Source organism: Manacus candei, unplaced genomic scaffold (genome assembly GCF_025592945.1).
Source record: "Manacus candei isolate 608988 ecotype Guabito, Panama unplaced genomic scaffold, ASM2559294v1 h1tg000028l, whole genome shotgun sequence".
Lineage (NCBI taxonomy): Eukaryota > Metazoa > Chordata > Aves > Passeriformes > Pipridae > Manacus > Manacus candei.
Window position 1 is genome coordinate 27300802 of NW_026138076.1, and position 18722 is coordinate 27319523.

Sequence of the window (18722 nt, forward strand, 5' to 3'; positions counted from 1 at the left end):
GGCCAAGAAGAACACAAGCATAATCCTATTATAACAAATAAACTGATAAAAGATGGGGGAGAAAAAAAATGTTGGGGCGTGCTGAGCTTTCTCATTCAGGAAAATGAGGTGCCTGCACACATCTTGAAGAGCTGAGCACTGATTTGGGGCACTGGGAACAAGTTTCCTGGGGCGTCTGAGGCTCCCACCATGCTCACCCATGCACTCCCCTGTGTGGAAAGCAGAAAGCAGAAAGCCCAGCAGGACTACGGCCTCAGCTTGGTCACTGCCAACACAGCAAGGCCTAGTGGCACAACAAGCAGCACGGAGGCTGTGAGTGACATTCAGGCATCGGTGAAGAACTAAGAGCAGACTGCTTCGGCTGTATTACAGTGAATAGCGGGGATATATGAGCTGTACTTCACCTCCATCTGCCTACAGTCACCTTGGGAGCATCCCCTCCCCAAAGTATCTGTTACCCAGCATAAGGCTCTGGGGTTCCTTTTCCCCTCTGACAAGCCAGGCAACCAACCAAGAGATCTTGCTTCTTTGTCCTCCCCCATCACTCTGTAGCTCTTCAAAAATCATTTTTGGCCATATTTGTGCATAAAGCAGGCCAAAGAGAGCTGCGTGATCATAAACAACTTGTTTCCTCTGCACTCAGAGCATTTCCAAACACTTTTGCTTTTCAGCCATTTCAGTGGAGAATATCTTAAAACCTCTCTTCCATTTATAGCCATGATTCAAAGATTTTAGCTCCTTGGTCCACCTCCTCATCTCTAAAGCTTTCAGAGAGCAAGGGCCACCTCGGGGAACCAGCTGCCAGTGCCACATTTCCAGCTCCTGTAGGAGTGAGACGTGGAAAGCAGCAACCACACTGCACCCCTTCCTATGCACACGCACTCTGACTTTTTAAAACAGGCTCAATAGAAAAATATCAGAATTTTCAAGATTACCCAACACGCTTCACTGAAATTTGTTGAGACATCTCTCCCAAAGTCATTTGCTGCATTTGGGAGCGCCACGAATGCTGCAGTTATGACTCAAAGGAGTAAGCACAGCAGCTAAGGAAAGTCCTTTCAAAAGGCTCCAGATTCACCTCCACAGAGCGGGCACGTTCAGAGTTCACCGAGCCTGAATTCAATATTAGCTGCCTGATGTCATCGCGATTGCAACTCACTTCCTTAAAACCCTGCAAGCCAGAACAGAGCTGGTATTCATGGAGGACGTGCAAATAGTGCCCCTTGGTGCTCCAGCTCTGGCTTGGGCCATGCTCAGATGCTCGCTTGCACTAGCAAAGTAGCTCTTTTGGTGAAGGTAAAAAGCCTTTTATCTGATAGTTTCCATCTTACCTACAGAACCATTAGAGACCTTCACAAGTCACGCAGTGCATCCCACAGGTGTAAAGGCTTATTTGCTCCAGTTTAGCAGCTCATCCCTTTTACCAACTAAGCAATCAGGCTGCTATGAGATCTGTTAAAATCAGGCTGGGAAGCTGAATGGAAGGAGGAAAACATACCAGGCCAATTTTCACAAATATTTCACATATGGTGCTTGATACCATTGGATCAACATGCTGCTGAGAACCACCATGCTTATCCTCAGTTGAAATTTCCATGAGGCCTTTCCATGACGCAAGATGACATTGGGCCTGGGGAAGGGAAAATTAGTGGATGTGAGCGGGAGGGCTTGGTGGTACTGTTTGATGGTCTACAGTGAGGAAGTTCCATCTGGGATCAATTTCTTCAGTCCTATCAGTGCTTACCCCAATGATTTCATTATCTAACCCACACTGTTGCATGTGGTTGGCCACCAACATGCACCTAAGAGAGCGAAGAAATGTAAAGCAGCTGCCAAAATATTACCTTGGGGGTTGTCGCACTATCCAATTAGCACCAACATGTGATGATGCCTTGCCCAGGAAGAGGGATGATGGCCATTACACGCACAGTTCAAGGAGCAAATACGCGTGGGAGGTGGTCCCTGCTGACTGCTCCTCGCTGCAGCCTGCTGGCTGCCTGCATCCTGGGCACATACTTCAGAACCAGCAGATGTGGCACCTTGAAACCCCAGGGATCTCTGGGACTAAATTTCCTCCACTTTCTCTTTAGGTCTGAACTCCAGCTGCCAGCAATAGAGGCAAGAAGCAGCTTTGAGCTGCTTCACTGTCATAGACACAAATTCCAGCTTCATAAATTCCACCTCCCTCAACCTTTCTTAACAAACAAAAAGAGCTGATTTTTAATTTTTGTAAAATTCTCAGCCTTGTGCAACTTCAAGATGATTTAAAAAAGTTACCAATTTCCTGCACTGGTCTTGATTTTAGAAATCCACACATTTAAAATAAATAACTAGCACTTTTCATAGCATTTACAGATTTTTTATATTTGAAATCAGAAAAGACCACTTGATGCCTGCTCAGAAATCAGCATTCTCTTTGAAATAATGACAAATCCAATGGAAATGGAAAATTGCCACAAATTAATTTTTTAGAAGAGGCAAAAGCACTTCATGTCAGCTGGAGTTAAACTTGAGCTGGGTTTGTCGAGTGCATTTGAACCAGTATCACAGTAACTCAGCTCCATGGGCAGGACACAGTATGCAAAGATTACATCATCAAACCTCACGTTGTAATCATCCAGAATAGGCAATACCACTTGGAGAATCATAAAAGGAGATGAAAACAGTCAATACTAAGAGAATTACTTAAAACTAAGTCTTTTGTAGACCCTGTGCCACATCATCCCTCCTTGCCTTACATGTTTTGCTATGAAAGCCACTTCAAATTATTTCTATGTATCTTGTGGTATCTTCCTTCCTTCCTTCCTTCCTTCCTTCCTTCCTTCCTTCCTTCCCTGCCTGAAGGATCTTTGCCTTGTTTGGTCCCGTAACACTGAATCACATACCCAGTTAGGTCACCTGCAAGCTCTTTGCTGGGATGCCGTTTTCGCTGGCTCTGAGAGCAGAGCTCCACGTGACTTTATCCTTATTGCCCTCAGCAGGCGATGAGATCATCCTTCTGGTGGCCCAGGAATTGTTGCAAGTCTTCTCAGGCTGCAGTGATTCATGGGGAAGCTGCTGGAGGTGGCTTTGGTGGAGCATGGCACATGTGACTCACCGCTGTGCTGGATAAACACCCGCACCGCAGCGAGCTGGCAGGGCGCTGGCACCGGCCAAGCCGCGGCTGCTGGAGCAAACAGCAACTGCAGAGTCCCTCCTCCCTCCGCCCCACTCCAGATCCAAAGAGTGCAACTCCTTTGGTTGCCATAGCACGGGACTCCACAATAACATCAATAAAGCAAAATGACCCAGGATGAGGCCATCTGTTTTATATTCACCTCAAGGCACTGCAGCAAAGGTGTTGTGCTCAGCTGAGGGACATTTAGCCCAGTTGAACAGGAGCGATTGTGGAGCAGCATGGCTCATGCAGGCACCAAAAAGTAAAAAAGAAAGATAAAAAGGAGTCTCTTTTTCTAAAAACCAGCCTTAAAGTAGAGAAAATGGTCAAGACAGTCAGAAAATGGTCAACTGGGAAGCAGGTGGCATAGCCACCATTTAATCTGCAGAATAGCTCCAGGCTTGTCATCAACTTTAGCGGAAGGGAAGGAGGGAGGGAAACCCAGGAAAAGAGGGGACAGAGTAAGAGATTCCTTTTTAAAGAATGTCAATAAATGAATCATTAGATGTTATCACTGTCTCCTTAATTACAGAATGCTCAACACAGCCCCAAGGGGGAAAGGAGAGAGATTTACTGAAAAATGCAGATTCCTAGCTTAAGGGACAGGAGGACTGGACCAGCTGCAGAAGACAACAGGGGGAAATCACAACTCTGTTCTTGCAAAGGCTTAATCTGTGAAGTAGAAATATGATAAAAAGAGCTTGCCAGTTTGGCACACAGCACTGTAACAGATCCAGTTACCAGCAATTAGAGACTCCACCCCGATTAATTTGTGTTAGAAATCCTATGACAGTTTTAAACAGAGAGCTTGAGTATGTGTTGGAACTATTTACCAAAGGTTGGGGTGACTTCTCTGTCATTTAAAATGTTGTATATTAAGGCTGGACATTTTATTCAGAGCTATTTACTGTACTTTAAATGAAACTTATTCAGAGAAGTACTTTCATTAAACACGAGGTTAAACTTGATCATACAATGGACCTCTGTGATTAGTCGTGGACCCACTTTGCCAATTCATGCTGCATTTTCAAGCTACACATTCTTGCAAATCTCTGTTTTATGGTCTTTTGTAATATTGCTGGGCTTCTGCAATTACAAAACGTCTCCTGCTGTATTTCCACATGCCCTTCTCCCACGGGTTGCTTATGCCACATTTCACATTATTTCAGATACTCTCTTTGTGCAGGCTGGGGACGCCACAGCCTCTGGGATTCCATGGGCACAGGGCTGTGCCCAGTGGCCTTGCTCCTCTGGCTTGTTGTGCAGATGAGGAGCAGCCCAAGATTTCAGGGATATTCCTCACAATAAAGAGCTCCCCTTGCTAACACTCCACTCATGGCCACTTGTCTGTGCCTCTGTGCTGTATCTCCAGCTGGCAACTCATCTGTAAATTGTCTTGCAGGGGTCTGGTTTGGCTGGTATTGTTTAGTGGGTCCAAGTGGTCAGTGAAAATTGGTTACACTCCTACTGCAAGGTACACACAGGGAGGGCAGGGGTTAAGATTTGGCTGTGTATTTGTATTTTCCCTACAGCTGTCTCCTTTGCTGCTTTACTCATTATGAGGTCCTTCAGGGCATGAGCTCTGGTCTGGGACCATCTCCACTGGAGTATGAACCAGTTTCATATTTTGCAGAGACCACTAAAAGCACCATCAGGAGCTGCTACATGATCCAGCCCACGCTCCATCCAGTCAAGTTACAAGTCTCTCACAACAGATTGCATCAAATCCATCACAGCAACCCAGGCAGTATTTTGCAGCAATATAAAATATCTTCTAGATTTCTAGGCTTCCTGGTTAGCTGCTGCTTTACACACTCCATACAAGTATTTGTATTACTTGGGATGACCACAGCGGTTCTTCTGTAAGTGTGAGGGTCCTGGTTTCATTCATAAAGCCACGTTGCAAGGGAAGACAAGCATCAGAAGTATCACATTTGTCAGGAGACTTTCTGCTTAAATTGTACATGCAGAAAGAGGCATCCCATCCTGCAGGACACAAGTTCATCACTGGGAATACTTACTGTAACTTACTTATTGTATTTGGCTGGGTTATTCCTTTAAGAAGAGGGTAAGAAAACATCTGCCAGGAAGGGCGGAGCTGTTGAGCTCACAAGGGTCATTTCTCAGTTTCCCATGGATCAATTATGCCACTACCAGCACCTGCCCACATTCACCTGCGCTCAGGTTAACAGTGCTGGGCCGATTCTCAGCCTGGCTACTGAACATCTCCCACCTCTCCTCCTCTTTCTTCATCCAAATTGCAAATATCCACTCTTTCCCAGAAGCCTTTGCAACTTTCAGTGTTCCTTTTCCCCCTCTGGTTTCTCTTAAGCCCCAAACTTCTTTCTTTCTTGCATTAAGTAGGGTCCTTCTGCTTTTGAGTGTTCCCTCGAATTTCTTGCCCAGCTCCTGCCTTTACTTGCTTTACTGACTTCAGGTCACCATCAGCCACCTAAGATAGGCTAGCATTAAAAATTACAATATATTGCATGAACTAGGTGGCAAACACTTTTCAAGCCATAGCCTGCAGAATACAGGCATTTTCCTTAGCATTTTCCCATCCTCAGCACCCTTATTTCAGTAGCAGAATCTTACACCTCCCTTTTATAACCACTTTGTGCTAAGAACAACACCCTTTGGCCCTCAGCAAAGTGACCTACGTGTGAAGTTAGCTTTTCTTGGAGCAGGAGGCTGGGCTGGGTGACCTCTAGAGATGCCTTCTCAGCTCAACTATTCAATTGCTTAGGCTATAACCTCCTGGGAGGAAAGACGTTCTTAAACAGGATTCAACTGTTTTTAGAAAGAACACATGCGACACCAAGTACTTGCAGCAATAAGCAGTGCATACCCCATAAAAATACACTGTGCATGCATTACAAGTGCTCTCCCTTTCATGCAGTGATTAGTCACTTCCAGCAGAACTAAAATTGAGTATATATGCTTCAAGACCCATCTTTGGGCTTCCATGCACTATCTCTTATGAAAAGGTCCGTTGTCCTGTCAGAGAAATGCAAAATCTCCTGGAGCATTAACCCATATCATGAAAACCTATGTGCACATTTAAGAAAGAGTAATACAATTATTATGCTCTGGTGCACAGGGAAGCAGCACCAAACTGACTGCACAAATCTATTTGCTTGTGGTACCATGACTATGGGTGGGGTTAGAAATCACTTCGCAAATGGCTTTTTAAGCTGTCCTCGACAGTCTTTCATTAGGGCTTTTTAGACACCGCAAAGCTAAATTAGTCACACCTTTATTTGAACAGACTTTCCTCACCCACCTCTGCAAAATCATCCCATGTGCTCAGCTCCTCAGCTCCCCCTGCTCCCCCGTAAGCTGCTTGGCGTGCGGGACGAGCGACATTCATATAGAAAAGAAGCAAAGATGCACTTCTGGGTAACAGCCTCCTCCAGCTACTCACTTGCAGTGACAAGGCAAAGCTGCAAAATACAGACATGCAAGCATTAAAAACTGAGTTCATTTTGTTGATCTATTCCCACACCTTACTGGAAGCTGGCAGCAAAAAGTCTCAGCTTGCAGATTTTGCAGACAGACGTTTGGGGAAGGACTCACTTTGGCAGAAAGAAGAAAGCAAGAGATGGAGCAAAGCAGCCACTGGAGTCAAGAAACAAAGAAAGCAGGATGAAGCAAATGGAAGAGTATAGAATGCCTGCCACGTGGAAATAAGATAAAGAGAGGAATGAGTTATTAGCAGAGGATGGAAAATTATAACAGAGGAAACAGGAGTGGGAGGAAGCGGTCATGGGATGTAAAGGGGCAAATACAGCTGTAAAAGGGTGGGGAAAAAATCAAAACCACATTTACACCAATTTTTCATCCGAAAACAGGGGATTAAAGATTTGCATAGGGAATATATCTGAATCAGTTTAAAATGCTGCGTGAGAAACACCAGAAACCAAAACACGAAGCTAGCAACGTGTCCTAGTTTCAGCCCCAGAACTCAAGCAACTCCAGCAGTTCTCAGAGAATTGCTTTCTGCAGTGATTCGGTGGAGTCAGGCACAGGGGAGTCCTAGTTTCTCCTGGAGACCATGATTTAAACCTAGAGCTGCCAGAAACAGCAGAAAGTGACCCATATGGGTTCTGAATACTTGTCTTCAGTTGTGCCTATACATTTGTTTTTGCCACATTTTCCCTCATGCACTTTTCCCTAGGCAGCACATCAGTTACTGGGCTTCAGTAATGCGTAACACCTATTGTGCAGGTATCCATCCTGGAATTACATCCAGTTCCTTCCCACAACTTGTGCTACCTGACCTGAAAGATGTAAAATCTTACTCTTTTGAAGAAACTATTGGAAGTGCACATAGAGAATCAATTAATCTGTTTACTTAACCCTACACAAAAGGACTGTGAGAGCAAGCACCAGGGAAATGATGTTGAGAGAAGGTTTGCATCCCTCAGCCCCCTTTACTGCTCTCTGTTGAAGGTCACTTTTTTACTTCTAATGACAAAAAAATGGGAGACTATTGAAATTAAAATTTATTGTGAGTAATTATTTAGAAGAGGAATCAAACATATTTTAGCCAGCTCCTCTTGGGTGCCCAAATTAACATTGTCTGGGTTCACTTGCTAGAGGTTTGTATTTCAGAGCAAAGAGAAAGCAGTTGCTGGGATGCACTGGGGAGCTAAACAGTTCTTGCTTTTATGCCTATTTTGCTGCTAGATCACTGCAGCCATTGAAAATATCTGCTGCCTCTGTGCAGCAGAGAGTTATTTGAAGCTAACAGCTCTATTTATGAGTCAAAGTCCTATTGTTTAAAAAAAGACAAAAACCAGAGTAGGTAGAGTTCATATCTTTGCTCCACTTGACCCACAAGGAGGCATCAAAGCTTTTTGCCTTTTTTTTTGGAATAGGATAAAAAAAAGGACCTATTGTTCAGACCCGATGAAAAGCAGAAGAGGCACATCTCTGTTCAAAGGGAGTCTGTCTGCTTCAGATGGTGTGAATGGTCTCAGAAACCCATGTAACTCTCTCCCCTCCATGCAGACAAGGCCACCCTTGCTGAGCATTTGCTCAGCCACTGCCTAACTCACCCTGAACAGCACCACTGAAGTCAATATGCTCATATCCCCAGTGCTTCAGTGCTACAAGTAAGGACATAAGCAGCTAGAGATTAATGAGGATTTTTCTCTTCTCTTTTTTTTTTTTTTAAATCAGAGCAAGTTGCCAGCTGAGGCAGTGTCTACCCTGCAACCTCAGCCTTCAGCCTGAAAAGACACAGAAACCAACTATATGGCAAGGAAAAAACGCTGGCTGGAATCAGTTTTCTCTGAGCGCAAGTGGCTGGTACTGGTGGTGGTGATCACATCCCTTACAGCAAGAACCTTCACATGTCCCTTACAGCAAGAACCTTCACATGTCCCTTGTCTCAGTGTCACTTTCTTTTGAAGTTGCAAGGATATTTGCTCAGCTGCCACTTTTAATGGCGTACAAGATTTCCCGAATGCATCTTTCAACCAGGAAAACATGTCACAGTTTTTAATATCAGCTCACGAGTAATAAAAAAGTAACGTATTTCTGGCTATTTAGATAGTGACGTGGCTAAAACAAACTCCTTTGTTTCCAGCAGCTGTTAACAATACCTGCAGGGAGCTGTTCCCTAGGCAGTTATCTCTGGCACTGGCGGCAGTGGGATGTAAACAGCATGTATCAAGTTAATGGAAAACACTGAGCAGCCAAATCTGAAAGGAACTGTGTTTAGCTGGGCCTCTCTCACAGGGATTACGTTCTCACATGCAGCGGCGGGCAGGTCTTCCTGGGGTCGGACAGCCGGGGCTCTGCGGCAGCGCTGCCGAAGCAGCGAGCCCGGCCGAGGGTGTGCAATTACAGCCGCGGTGTGCGAGCTCGGGGTCAGCGCCTCCAGCCTGGGGCCACCTCGGCTCTGCTTAGGAGGGAGACAGCGTGTGGCTGTCTGCATCCGTCCGCACAGATGTACCCTAGGATTAGAAAGATACCGGTGTGCTATTTGGAATGACACCGTCCGGACTTGTACACTGTGGGAGGTGTGATGGGAACCCTTTCTGTCTTTCTTGATAATTTAATGAGCTGTTGTAATGAGGGATGCACTGAGCCCCTCATTTGTATGCAGCTCCCACATGAGATGTGAATATTAAATTCCTCTAAGTATGAATCAGCACCTCTTACTCCCACGGCTTTCCTCTACTTCTGAATCTCCACCAGCTCCACCAGATTCCCTCATGGTCCCCCGGGCTCCCCCAATTCACTGCCACCTCAGCAGCCACCAAAGGAGATTGATGTACCCCTGGTCACAGTTGGAAGCATCAGCCATTCAGCAGAAAAAAGCTGGAGAAAAGGTTTCAGTTCTTTCCTGAAAACCAACTGCAACCAGGCGCCCTGGCCTGTTAGTGTTTGGGAAAATTGTATGACATGGGAAAATAAAGCTACAGGGAATCACTGTCTCTGACAGCTGGTAGTTTAAATAATGAATTGGTAATTATAAAACCTTTTGACATAAAAATGAAGTTTAAAGAAACATAAACTTTTGAGACACACCTTTTGCTGGTGAAGGGCTTTCCCACGTAGATTCCACCAGCAGCCATCACTCAGCACTGGCAGACAGCAGGTGCTTGCCACTCCAAATGGGGAAAGACACACTCACCAAACTAGAAAAGTCAGGGGCTAAACAAGTTTGCAAATAGCAGCAATTCCAGTCCAGAAATCATTTCCATAGCAGAGAGGAGGAAGTGCCTCCCTAAGGACAAGGAGGCTGGCTGGATTTCACTTTTTTTCTGCTGAAAGATGTTCTTTTGTGTGCAGTAAAGAACAAAAAATAATGGGAGAATGGGACAAAATTGAAAAATTCAGAATTGCAGTGTAAAAGTCACCACCTGCTCCTGCAAAACAGGTCATTCTTTATTTCCACAGTCCTGGGAGCTGTAAACCAGAATTTCTCAATAAAGTGTGCTAAGCTCAAAGGCATGAAGATAGCGACAGATCCAGACTTGTCAGTGCCATGAACATTTGCCTTGGCCACAACATACAATGTGTACACAAAGTGCTGCATCTACCATCTAATGCCTTCCATGTTATACCCCAAGATGTGCAGAAAGTCCCACTTCAGAAACATTCAGAAACTGACGTTCAATTGCATGTCTCAGTACAAAAACAAATCACGATTTCTGCTGTAAAGTCTTTCCTCAGTCACCTACACCCAGACTCAGTTGCTTGAGATCTCCAGGACCAAAGCCAAGAGTATAACAGGAAAGAGAATGTACAAACCTCATACCCAGTAAATGGGAACTTTATTAAACTACCGAGTTACTCCGAAATGTATAAATGTTCCATTAAATACAGTCAGTTTTCTTTTACACCGATTTATAGAAATTTATTTACATGTTCCAAACACATTTAAATTATTTTTCAAGCTTACTACCAATAAAATTTGTTGGTTTTTTCTTTTTTAAAAAAGGAAAAAAGAGAATAATCTGCTCTTGCAGATGTGCATACATCCACACAGATACAAATAAGAAGGGAGATGCTTTTTTATCTAACCCACAAGGGAGGCAGTATCCAAAAAGCTTATGGCATTTCAAGCAAAATATTTGCTCTTGCCAATAAGTGGGCTATATAAATTCTCCCTGTGGGACAGACTCAAACAAGAGGCCCTATGCAATACTTCATGGTGGTTGGGTATGATGTCTGCATCAAGATTTGCTGGGAGGAGCTAAAGGTGCCTTGCCAAATTCAAACCTCAAAGCTAGCTGTCCCTGATACTAGCCCGTGAGAAGAATGTGAGCAATTAAATGGCTCAATCTCACTGAATTATGCTCTCCCAGCACTGAGGGATAAAGCAGACAAACAGATCTACCACTAATAAGTCAATGCCACTTGTCCAAAGAGATTTTCCTTTTATTTTTTATTTTATTCTTAAATGAGGCTTTCTTCGTAAATGAATAAAAGGCAACTCTTTAAATAAGATGCTTAGGAGAACAGCAGTTTCCCTACCTACCTACATTTCTCTTGGGAAGATGCACAGCATGCTGAATGAGTTTTCCCTCATTCTCTTTATCTTAGTATGACAGGAGTTAAAATTTGTATCTGCAGAAAAAAAAAAGTGTTTTTATTTTGCAAAAAGCTTATCAAATACTAGTTTAATTCCTTTAAAGTCTTTAAACATTAAAAGCCACATTTGAAGCAACCAAGGAGCTCTACAAAAACACTGTCATGCATAAGCTCTGTGTTTCATGCTAAATATTCTTGTTGACAAGGAGAGGGAGTGGAGAAGGAGGAGGAGGCAGGGAAACTAATGGCTCACCAGAGCCATTGCAACATTCAAGTAATTTGGTAGTATATAAACCAGTGGAAACATGGAATGGTAAGAAAGTGCTCGGCACTACATTGCAGCCTTCAAGAGTTGAACTGCAAACATCCTGATATGTATCATAAATATATGGCACTTCTGTATGACCAAAAGCTGGCAAGTTTGCTTGTGATTAAAACAAGTCAGGAGTAGTCATCATCCCAATGGTTACAGATGGCCCTTCCAACAGGCACAGCCTCCAGCTGTGCTATTCGATGCAGCACCAGCCATATCTACGTGTGCATGCAAGACAATGCTGCCACATTCTTGGAGAACAAGCCTCCTGCCCAGCAGAAAGCCTTTTCCAGACACACATACACATTCATAAAACATGCTATAAATTCTTCAGAGAGGTTAAAGATAGCCGCCACAAAACAGCAAATGTCTTGTTCTACATTTTTTTGGCCAGCAGTTCCCAGTCTGTCCAATTGCCAGCAATGGACTTCGCAACAGGCAAAAAGAGCTCCCGAATCCAAGGAATTGAAAGCAATGGAAAGCACAATCACCTAAGTTTGTTTTCAGTACTGTTCCACAGGATTCATTTTGACATCAAGTAAGAAAACCAACCAGCACAAAGGCTTGAGTCTTAGGAAGAATCTTATGTACACAAAAAAACTGGCCTATATCCATGTTTTCTGTCACAAAGTGTTTCATCTTGTAGTTAAAACTTCTTAAAACTTTTTGGCTTTTGGTGACCTTCTGTATCATAAACACAAAGATTTGCTGTTCTGCTTGCATTCCATCACAGTAGGTTCAAATACATTCAAATTCATAAAAAAGGATTTAGACCAGAACACAACTACTTGACCTTTTCCAAAGTGTGCTGTACTTTAATGAGCACATGATGCCATTTATCGGCAATATTACTGTTTTAAGGAATTTCACTACACAGACATCCAGTGCTTGAACAAGTGTTCACATTGCAAGGTTAAAAAACACCTCTCCCTTATTTCAGTAATGGCTTCAGTATTTTACCAATTGTGGTCCGGTTTGCATCTTTCAGTTTAAGAGAGGCCTTTTCCACTGTTCCCTGCTCCTTTGGTGCCGGCTCTGCTGTAGTGCTGACGGCTTCTCCCTGCAGGATGCTTCTCCCAACCACTCTGGCACTACTCGCTCTCTTTAAGGTACTCATACTGTTCTCCTTTGGATTTGGATCATCAGAGGTTGCTGCTGGCTTCACTTTAGGCAGCCTCTGGGACACAGACCTTGTGATGGTTGGAGGTCTGGATGAGCTGGATAGATCCACTTTTGCACGCTTTGAAGAAGAGGCCACTGTATTCCTTGCAAAGTTTGGGACAGCAGATGGTGTTTTGGGAATACTGACTGTGGCAACCTTGGTGTCATCTGTAGGAGTCTGGGGTTTTACACTGGAGCGACACATCTTTGTTTCATCTGTCTTTGATTTGACATTACTCCTAACAGGTTTAGAGCTTGGCTTCTTGAGAGAGACTCTGTCCCTCTCAAAATGAGCACTGCTTGAGGTGACAGTGCCCCTTCGTAACTTTGGCTCCTCTACTGACATGCTGTGCCTGTAAGGACTTCTTGGCAGTGTGTCTGTTGTGCCTCGGACAGAGCTGCGATGAGACAGCCGACTTTCCACTGTACTAGTTTCACGAGGGACTGGCTTGGCTTCTGGCTTTTTCACGCTGCTCGGTGCCCTGTTTGACCGAGAAATAGGCACCACTTTCCTCATACTTTCATTCTCAGAGGCATTCAAAGTTCTGACAGGTCTGGAAGGAGCTGTGTGGCTAGGGCGAGCGCCACTGGGTTTTGAGGAGCTTGGAGACCTATCTTTTAGAGAGTTTCTCTTTGGTCCTGCTAGATCTTTATTTTTTATGGGCTTTTCTTTAGGAATCATATGCTTGCTATTGGCATCGTCCTTATCATTTGGAGAGGTGTGAAGAGACAGGTCCTTGCCAGAAGCAGAATTCAGATTTGAGAAGAGAGTTCTAGCCCTGTGTTGAGCATCATTCCCAGAAGAGCATGCTTTGACAGCCTCACTTCTTATTTCATTACCTGTTGATTTAAAATCATTTCCCTCTTCAGAGTCCAATGTCAAAGAACAATCAGTTGTTGTATCTGACACGTAGCACATTGGCCCATCCTCCCTACTTCCCAAAACACTTGTATCCACAGACATGGGGCTGCTGCTGCTGGGCTCTGAAGCTTCACTCTTGCAACCCACTGCCTTGGCTTGATGGTCATGGGCCTCTCTGGAACTTCTGCAAGCTGGAGGCAGGTCGTCATCGGCAGTGCTCTGGGAATGAAAGCTTAGATCATCTAGAGTCTCCAAGTCTGTTCCACCACCATCCTCTAAATATATTAAAGGTGCATCCTCTGCAGGCTTTGTTCCTTGAATATCAAACTTATGCAATCCTTTAACAAGTTCACGCTCCTCGATTGCCAGGGCCAGAGCATTTAAATCTGTAGACTCCTCACAGGAAATGTTGGAAGTGTGCATGTTGTAGTCAGTGCTCCTCTGTGAATAATGGGCACCAGGACCAGCTGAGCTGCTGAAGTGACTGGGCTGAGCTGGAGGCACCTGCACTAGGCCACCACCTTTCACTTCCATTTCAGACTGTTGGTGTAAGTTCAAGGTATTTAAGTTGAGATCTCTTGTTTCTTTGGATTCAGTCCAGGCTACGTTTGGTCTTGCTTGTCGGGTGTTTGCACGGGGAAGGCTGTTAAACTTGTTTGGATCCTCGTCTTTTGAGATTTCCAGGAAACTCTGCAACTCCCTGTCTGCAGTAATCCCCAAAGAAAGTCGAGAGCGTCTAGAATTTGTGTTTCTGTACAAAGGGCTTTGAGGTCTCTGCTGCAAGAAGGGAAGAAACTCTCCAAGTCCTTTTTTGGCCAACATCTCCACATCATTTTCACTGCTGCTCCGCCCAAAGCTCCCAAGCTCTCCAGCTGCCCAGGATCGACGCTTCTCCTCCAGCTCCTTTCGCCTTTGCAGACTATGAAGTTCCTGCATCTCTCGCTCCCTGTTTTCCTAAACGGGAAAACCATAAATACATGACTCCAGAGGACAGTGTCCTATGCATGAGAACAAGACACGCTGCTTTACTGCTCCCTTTATTTCTTCCCATCGAAGTTAGCTCCTACTGCTATCACCCTCTCCCAATCTCCAATAAATATGCACACATGAAATCACCATGGCAACCACAGCCTGCAACTATTAACCCTGTGGAGAGCAGTTCCCCACATAACTAATGCTGACAACACATCAGTCTGGTCAGCGTAGGCAAAAAATGCACAAGTCCCTGCAAAGACCATCAACGTGATCTATCACACCCAAGTAGATGTCAGGTCATAAAATATCCTGAGTTGGAAGGGACCCACAAGGATCATTGAAGTCCAACTCTTGGTCCTGCCCAGGACAGGCTCAAAAATCACTCCATGTGCCTGAGAACATTGTCCAAATGCTTCTTGAACTCTGGCAGACTTGGTGCTGTGACCTGGGGAGCCTGTTCCAGTGCCCAACCAGCTTCCACTTTTGGTCCAGCTAAAAAGTTCCTGCTATAAGATGGAGAGCTTCAAGTCCTCACTAAGTTTAAAGTTGGCAGTTTTATCAGGTGAGTAAACATCTATCTAATCATTCCATTTGTATTTTAAGACAAACTTGTCTGACAAGCACGCAGTTAACACCACGGTCCTTCCATCCACCCTTACTACAATTGCAATTGTTCCTCAGCAAGTGCAATTTCTACACAGTGCTACTTCCCTCTATCATTACAGATTGGATATTTTGCAAAAAGTCATTGCTTAATTGCATATGGAAGCAAATAGAGAAGTTAACACAATGCCTCACAATACTTAGACATCAACTGACACCACTCAAGGACCATTTATCAATGTCTCACTCCAATTCTGGATCTCATATTCACTGTTGGCTTCAAAAACTGGCAACTACTGTAGAGAGGTTGCCCAGGATAGGATAGAGATTTTGGCAGCTAGGCTGAGGGATTTTGATTCAGGAAGCCATAGAAGAGGTAGTTTGTGTTTGAAAGACAACACAGTAACACCTTTTTACTAAAATAATTACCGGTGATTTCCTGCGAATATCAAATTTTAACTGTCACCTCTAGGCTTCAGATTTAATCCAGCTGTACCTTTGGTTGAGCTTTCTGGGTCACTTTCTGAAATGAAGAACCTGGTTTGCTGCAGCCAGTACAGCGGTAGTAAAACAAAGAAGTGGGAGGCTGGTCTTGACAGAGGGTTTGAAAATTACATAGTTTTCCAGCATGTTGTTAAATCTGCTCTGATCATTGGCACACTGTTTAAAAAAAAGACACCTCTATTTGTCTGAAGCACTGTCTAGTTTGATCTTCCCACTGTTGTGACAACAGAAGAGCTGCATAACTAGAAGAAGTCACCTGAAAGCTTTCAGTAAACAAAAGCCTAATGCTTTTTGATGAATGGATTAATCTACACCTCTTAAGGTAGATTTGAGACTACACTGGGCTCTGAAAGATAAGATGCATTAGAGACTTAAGAAACCTGAGCAGCTAAGAAAGGAAAAATGTCTGTGGCAGATAGCTTGCTTTCACACGTATGGAACAACAGAATGAATTCTTGCCAAATGCTAAAGCTCAATTTTAAATACTCCATTGCAAAGGCAAATGGTTAAAAAGAGGTGTAGATATTATTACCATCATATTCCATATTAGACGCAGAAAATTTTAACCCCACCCAGAACATGTTTTAGGAGATTTTACTCAAATGAAAAATCTATTTTAAGCACATAAAGACATGTTAAAAAAATGGTAAAAAATGTTTAAACATTTGAAATATATGCATATGGTCATTGTGGTACAAGCGATCTCTTTAAACTGCTGGTTTCGTGGTCCACACATCACATTCATTTGTCAGAACTGCCATCTTTATTCTGAATTGTTCTCTTAATTTTGCAAGAACAGTGGTTAGTCCATGCTCAGTAAGCAAATCTTCTCAATATTTCCAAGTAAGAGTCTGATTTGTAATTTTTTAGAGTGTAGCTGCTTACTACGGAGAGAAAGAAAATCCCCACTGGACCTCAAATTAATAGCTATCCAACAACCACTCGTAATGTGTGACCATGAATTAAATCCCCCAAATATTTGAACGTATATGCATGAAGTCATCTCTTGCTAAACTGACTGCAATAGTGATCACCATGTGGTTTTGTACATTTGTATAATGTCCACACACACGTGTAACTACGTGCTGTCTTGGGTGGCAAAGCTTAGGTAAGCTAATGGTACAGGCATGTTAGCTGAACATCCTGTCAGCTTGCTACGAATCCAGATTGTTCTCTTTTTTTCTGAACTAAAGCTGTTACACAAAGTGCTGTCAAATGCAGATTGCATAAGGCACAGAAATAAAGAAATGTGTGGATCCAACTAATTCATACTATTTATAAAAGTCTAAAAATACTGGTAACAACAGGTAGACTTTGCTGAACCAAAGCTGTAACCAATGCCTCCTTCATCTTGGTATACTTCAGCATTCTTACCTTGACAGCTGTGTTGAATCTTATGCAGAAGTCCCTAAATATCTGGAAACATTCATCCAACTTCATAGTTTCTTTGTCTTCACAGAAAAAGTCAATGAGAGCATTTCCCTCCTTTTGCAATTCTCGTTTCTGGTGTTCAAGCTCCTTTAGATGTCTTACAGCAAACTGCAGCAAAAACCATATACAGCATGAACCACACAAAAATTAAAGTCACTACAGGTCATGTATATATTAGGAACTTATAAAGTTCATGTTCCAACCTAGAACTTATTCCCAAGCCTGGGAAATTAACATTTTGAAGGAGAACTCCTACTAATGAGGAAACATGTCATCTCAGCCAACAGAGTAAAGAAGGTCAGGAGAAATGGATAAACACCAGGAAAAAGTCCAAAAGCCCTTGAACAAACTTAGAACTTTAATTTTTAGATGAGTAAAATCAAAGACTGTACTAGGACACTGACAGATCACCAGGGAGCCCCTTAAAAGTTCTTCATTCCTTAGTTTCCCATTTCCCCTTCAACTTTCGACTAAGCATAAAGGATTAATTTCTGCTCCCCACTCTTCCAGGAAAGTACATTAATAGATTCATGGATATACATCACAAAATCAATTCCTTCCTAAGGTGACCCTAGACCATGATAAAAAAAGGTTTTCATGCCAGAAAGGCAAGGAACTGCTGGAAATATGTATATTTTAAGACATCCAGAAAACGTTCCCATAAACTAGCACTTTGAATCATAAATGTAGAGCTATACAGACAGGATGGGAGTAAATCAGTGCAAAGAGATTGAGGAGGAAGAGAATAAGGCTGTGATTAGACTCTGAGCAGTAGAACTGCTTAAAACACTTGGCTCAGGTGCTCCTGTCTCCTTTATCTGCATCACCAGCCACTCGCTTCTATTCTCGCCCATTGCCAGATCTGAGACCACATGTGATTTAAAGTAACCTGATGAGAAAAGACAATTTTCAGACAAGTATGTTCTCAGAATCTAACTCACGGACACCTAAATACTTTTGATAATGTAATGCTGGGGTGGGAAAAGGCAGCTGGAGGCACTGATGACCATTTGAGCCAATTCTGCTTTCAGGAAGTTACCTGGAAGATTATACCAGTAGGGTAGGAACAAATATGACTTGCTAGTCTTAAGAAAAAAAAGAAAAAAAAAGGCTCACAATAAAACCTGGACTGAAGATAAACTGGACAACTGATAAAAGCATACATTGAAAATTAGTCCCTCCCACATATTCGGTACTTTATTCATGAGGGTGAGATAATCAAAGCTGACTTTTATATCAGCTTGGCTATCACCTTAATTTAGAAACAAAAAACGGAAGTGTTTATGTAAGGTATGCATTTGTAAAACGATTTTTTCCCCAACATTTCTTTTGGAATGTGGCCTAAACAAGGTTGTAGTGTTACATAAAACCAGCTATTAAATTTTTAAAAATCCCAAACATGTTAAAACATAACATTAAAGAGTCTGGGTGCAATGGATAAAAGCCAACAATTCAGAGTGAATGAGGACAAGTATTTCAGTCTTAACCCACCCCTTTCTTCATCAGCTTTTCATCTCCTACAAAACTGCAGGGACTATTAACTATATTTGCAAGTGGAAAATCAGGGCGGTTAAGTTCCGGATCAACACCTGCCTTCTTACTTTTAATAACTATCTATAGCATGAAACAGAAAAATAATTTAATTGAAGTATAATATGTATTTCTCC

At 43.1% G+C, this 18722-nt stretch overlaps 1 protein-coding gene across 2 annotated transcripts in view; it reads right to left on the bottom strand.

The window, feature by feature from the left end:
* Positions 1–10036: 10036 nt before the first annotated feature.
* The window catches only part of FHDC1 (FH2 domain containing 1), a 37184-nt gene continuing 28498 nt past the window's right edge, over positions 10037–18722 (bottom strand). For both annotated transcript variants that reach the window (XM_051790522.1, XM_051790523.1), the window contains exons 11-12: positions 16999–17163; positions 10037–14496 (exon numbers count right to left, since the gene is read on the bottom strand). In XM_051790522.1, the coding sequence (XP_051646482.1) occupies positions 12451–14496; positions 16999–17163 (2211 nt within the window). In that variant the 3' untranslated portion in view covers positions 10037–12450. The remainder of the gene's footprint in view (positions 14497–16998; positions 17164–18722) is intronic.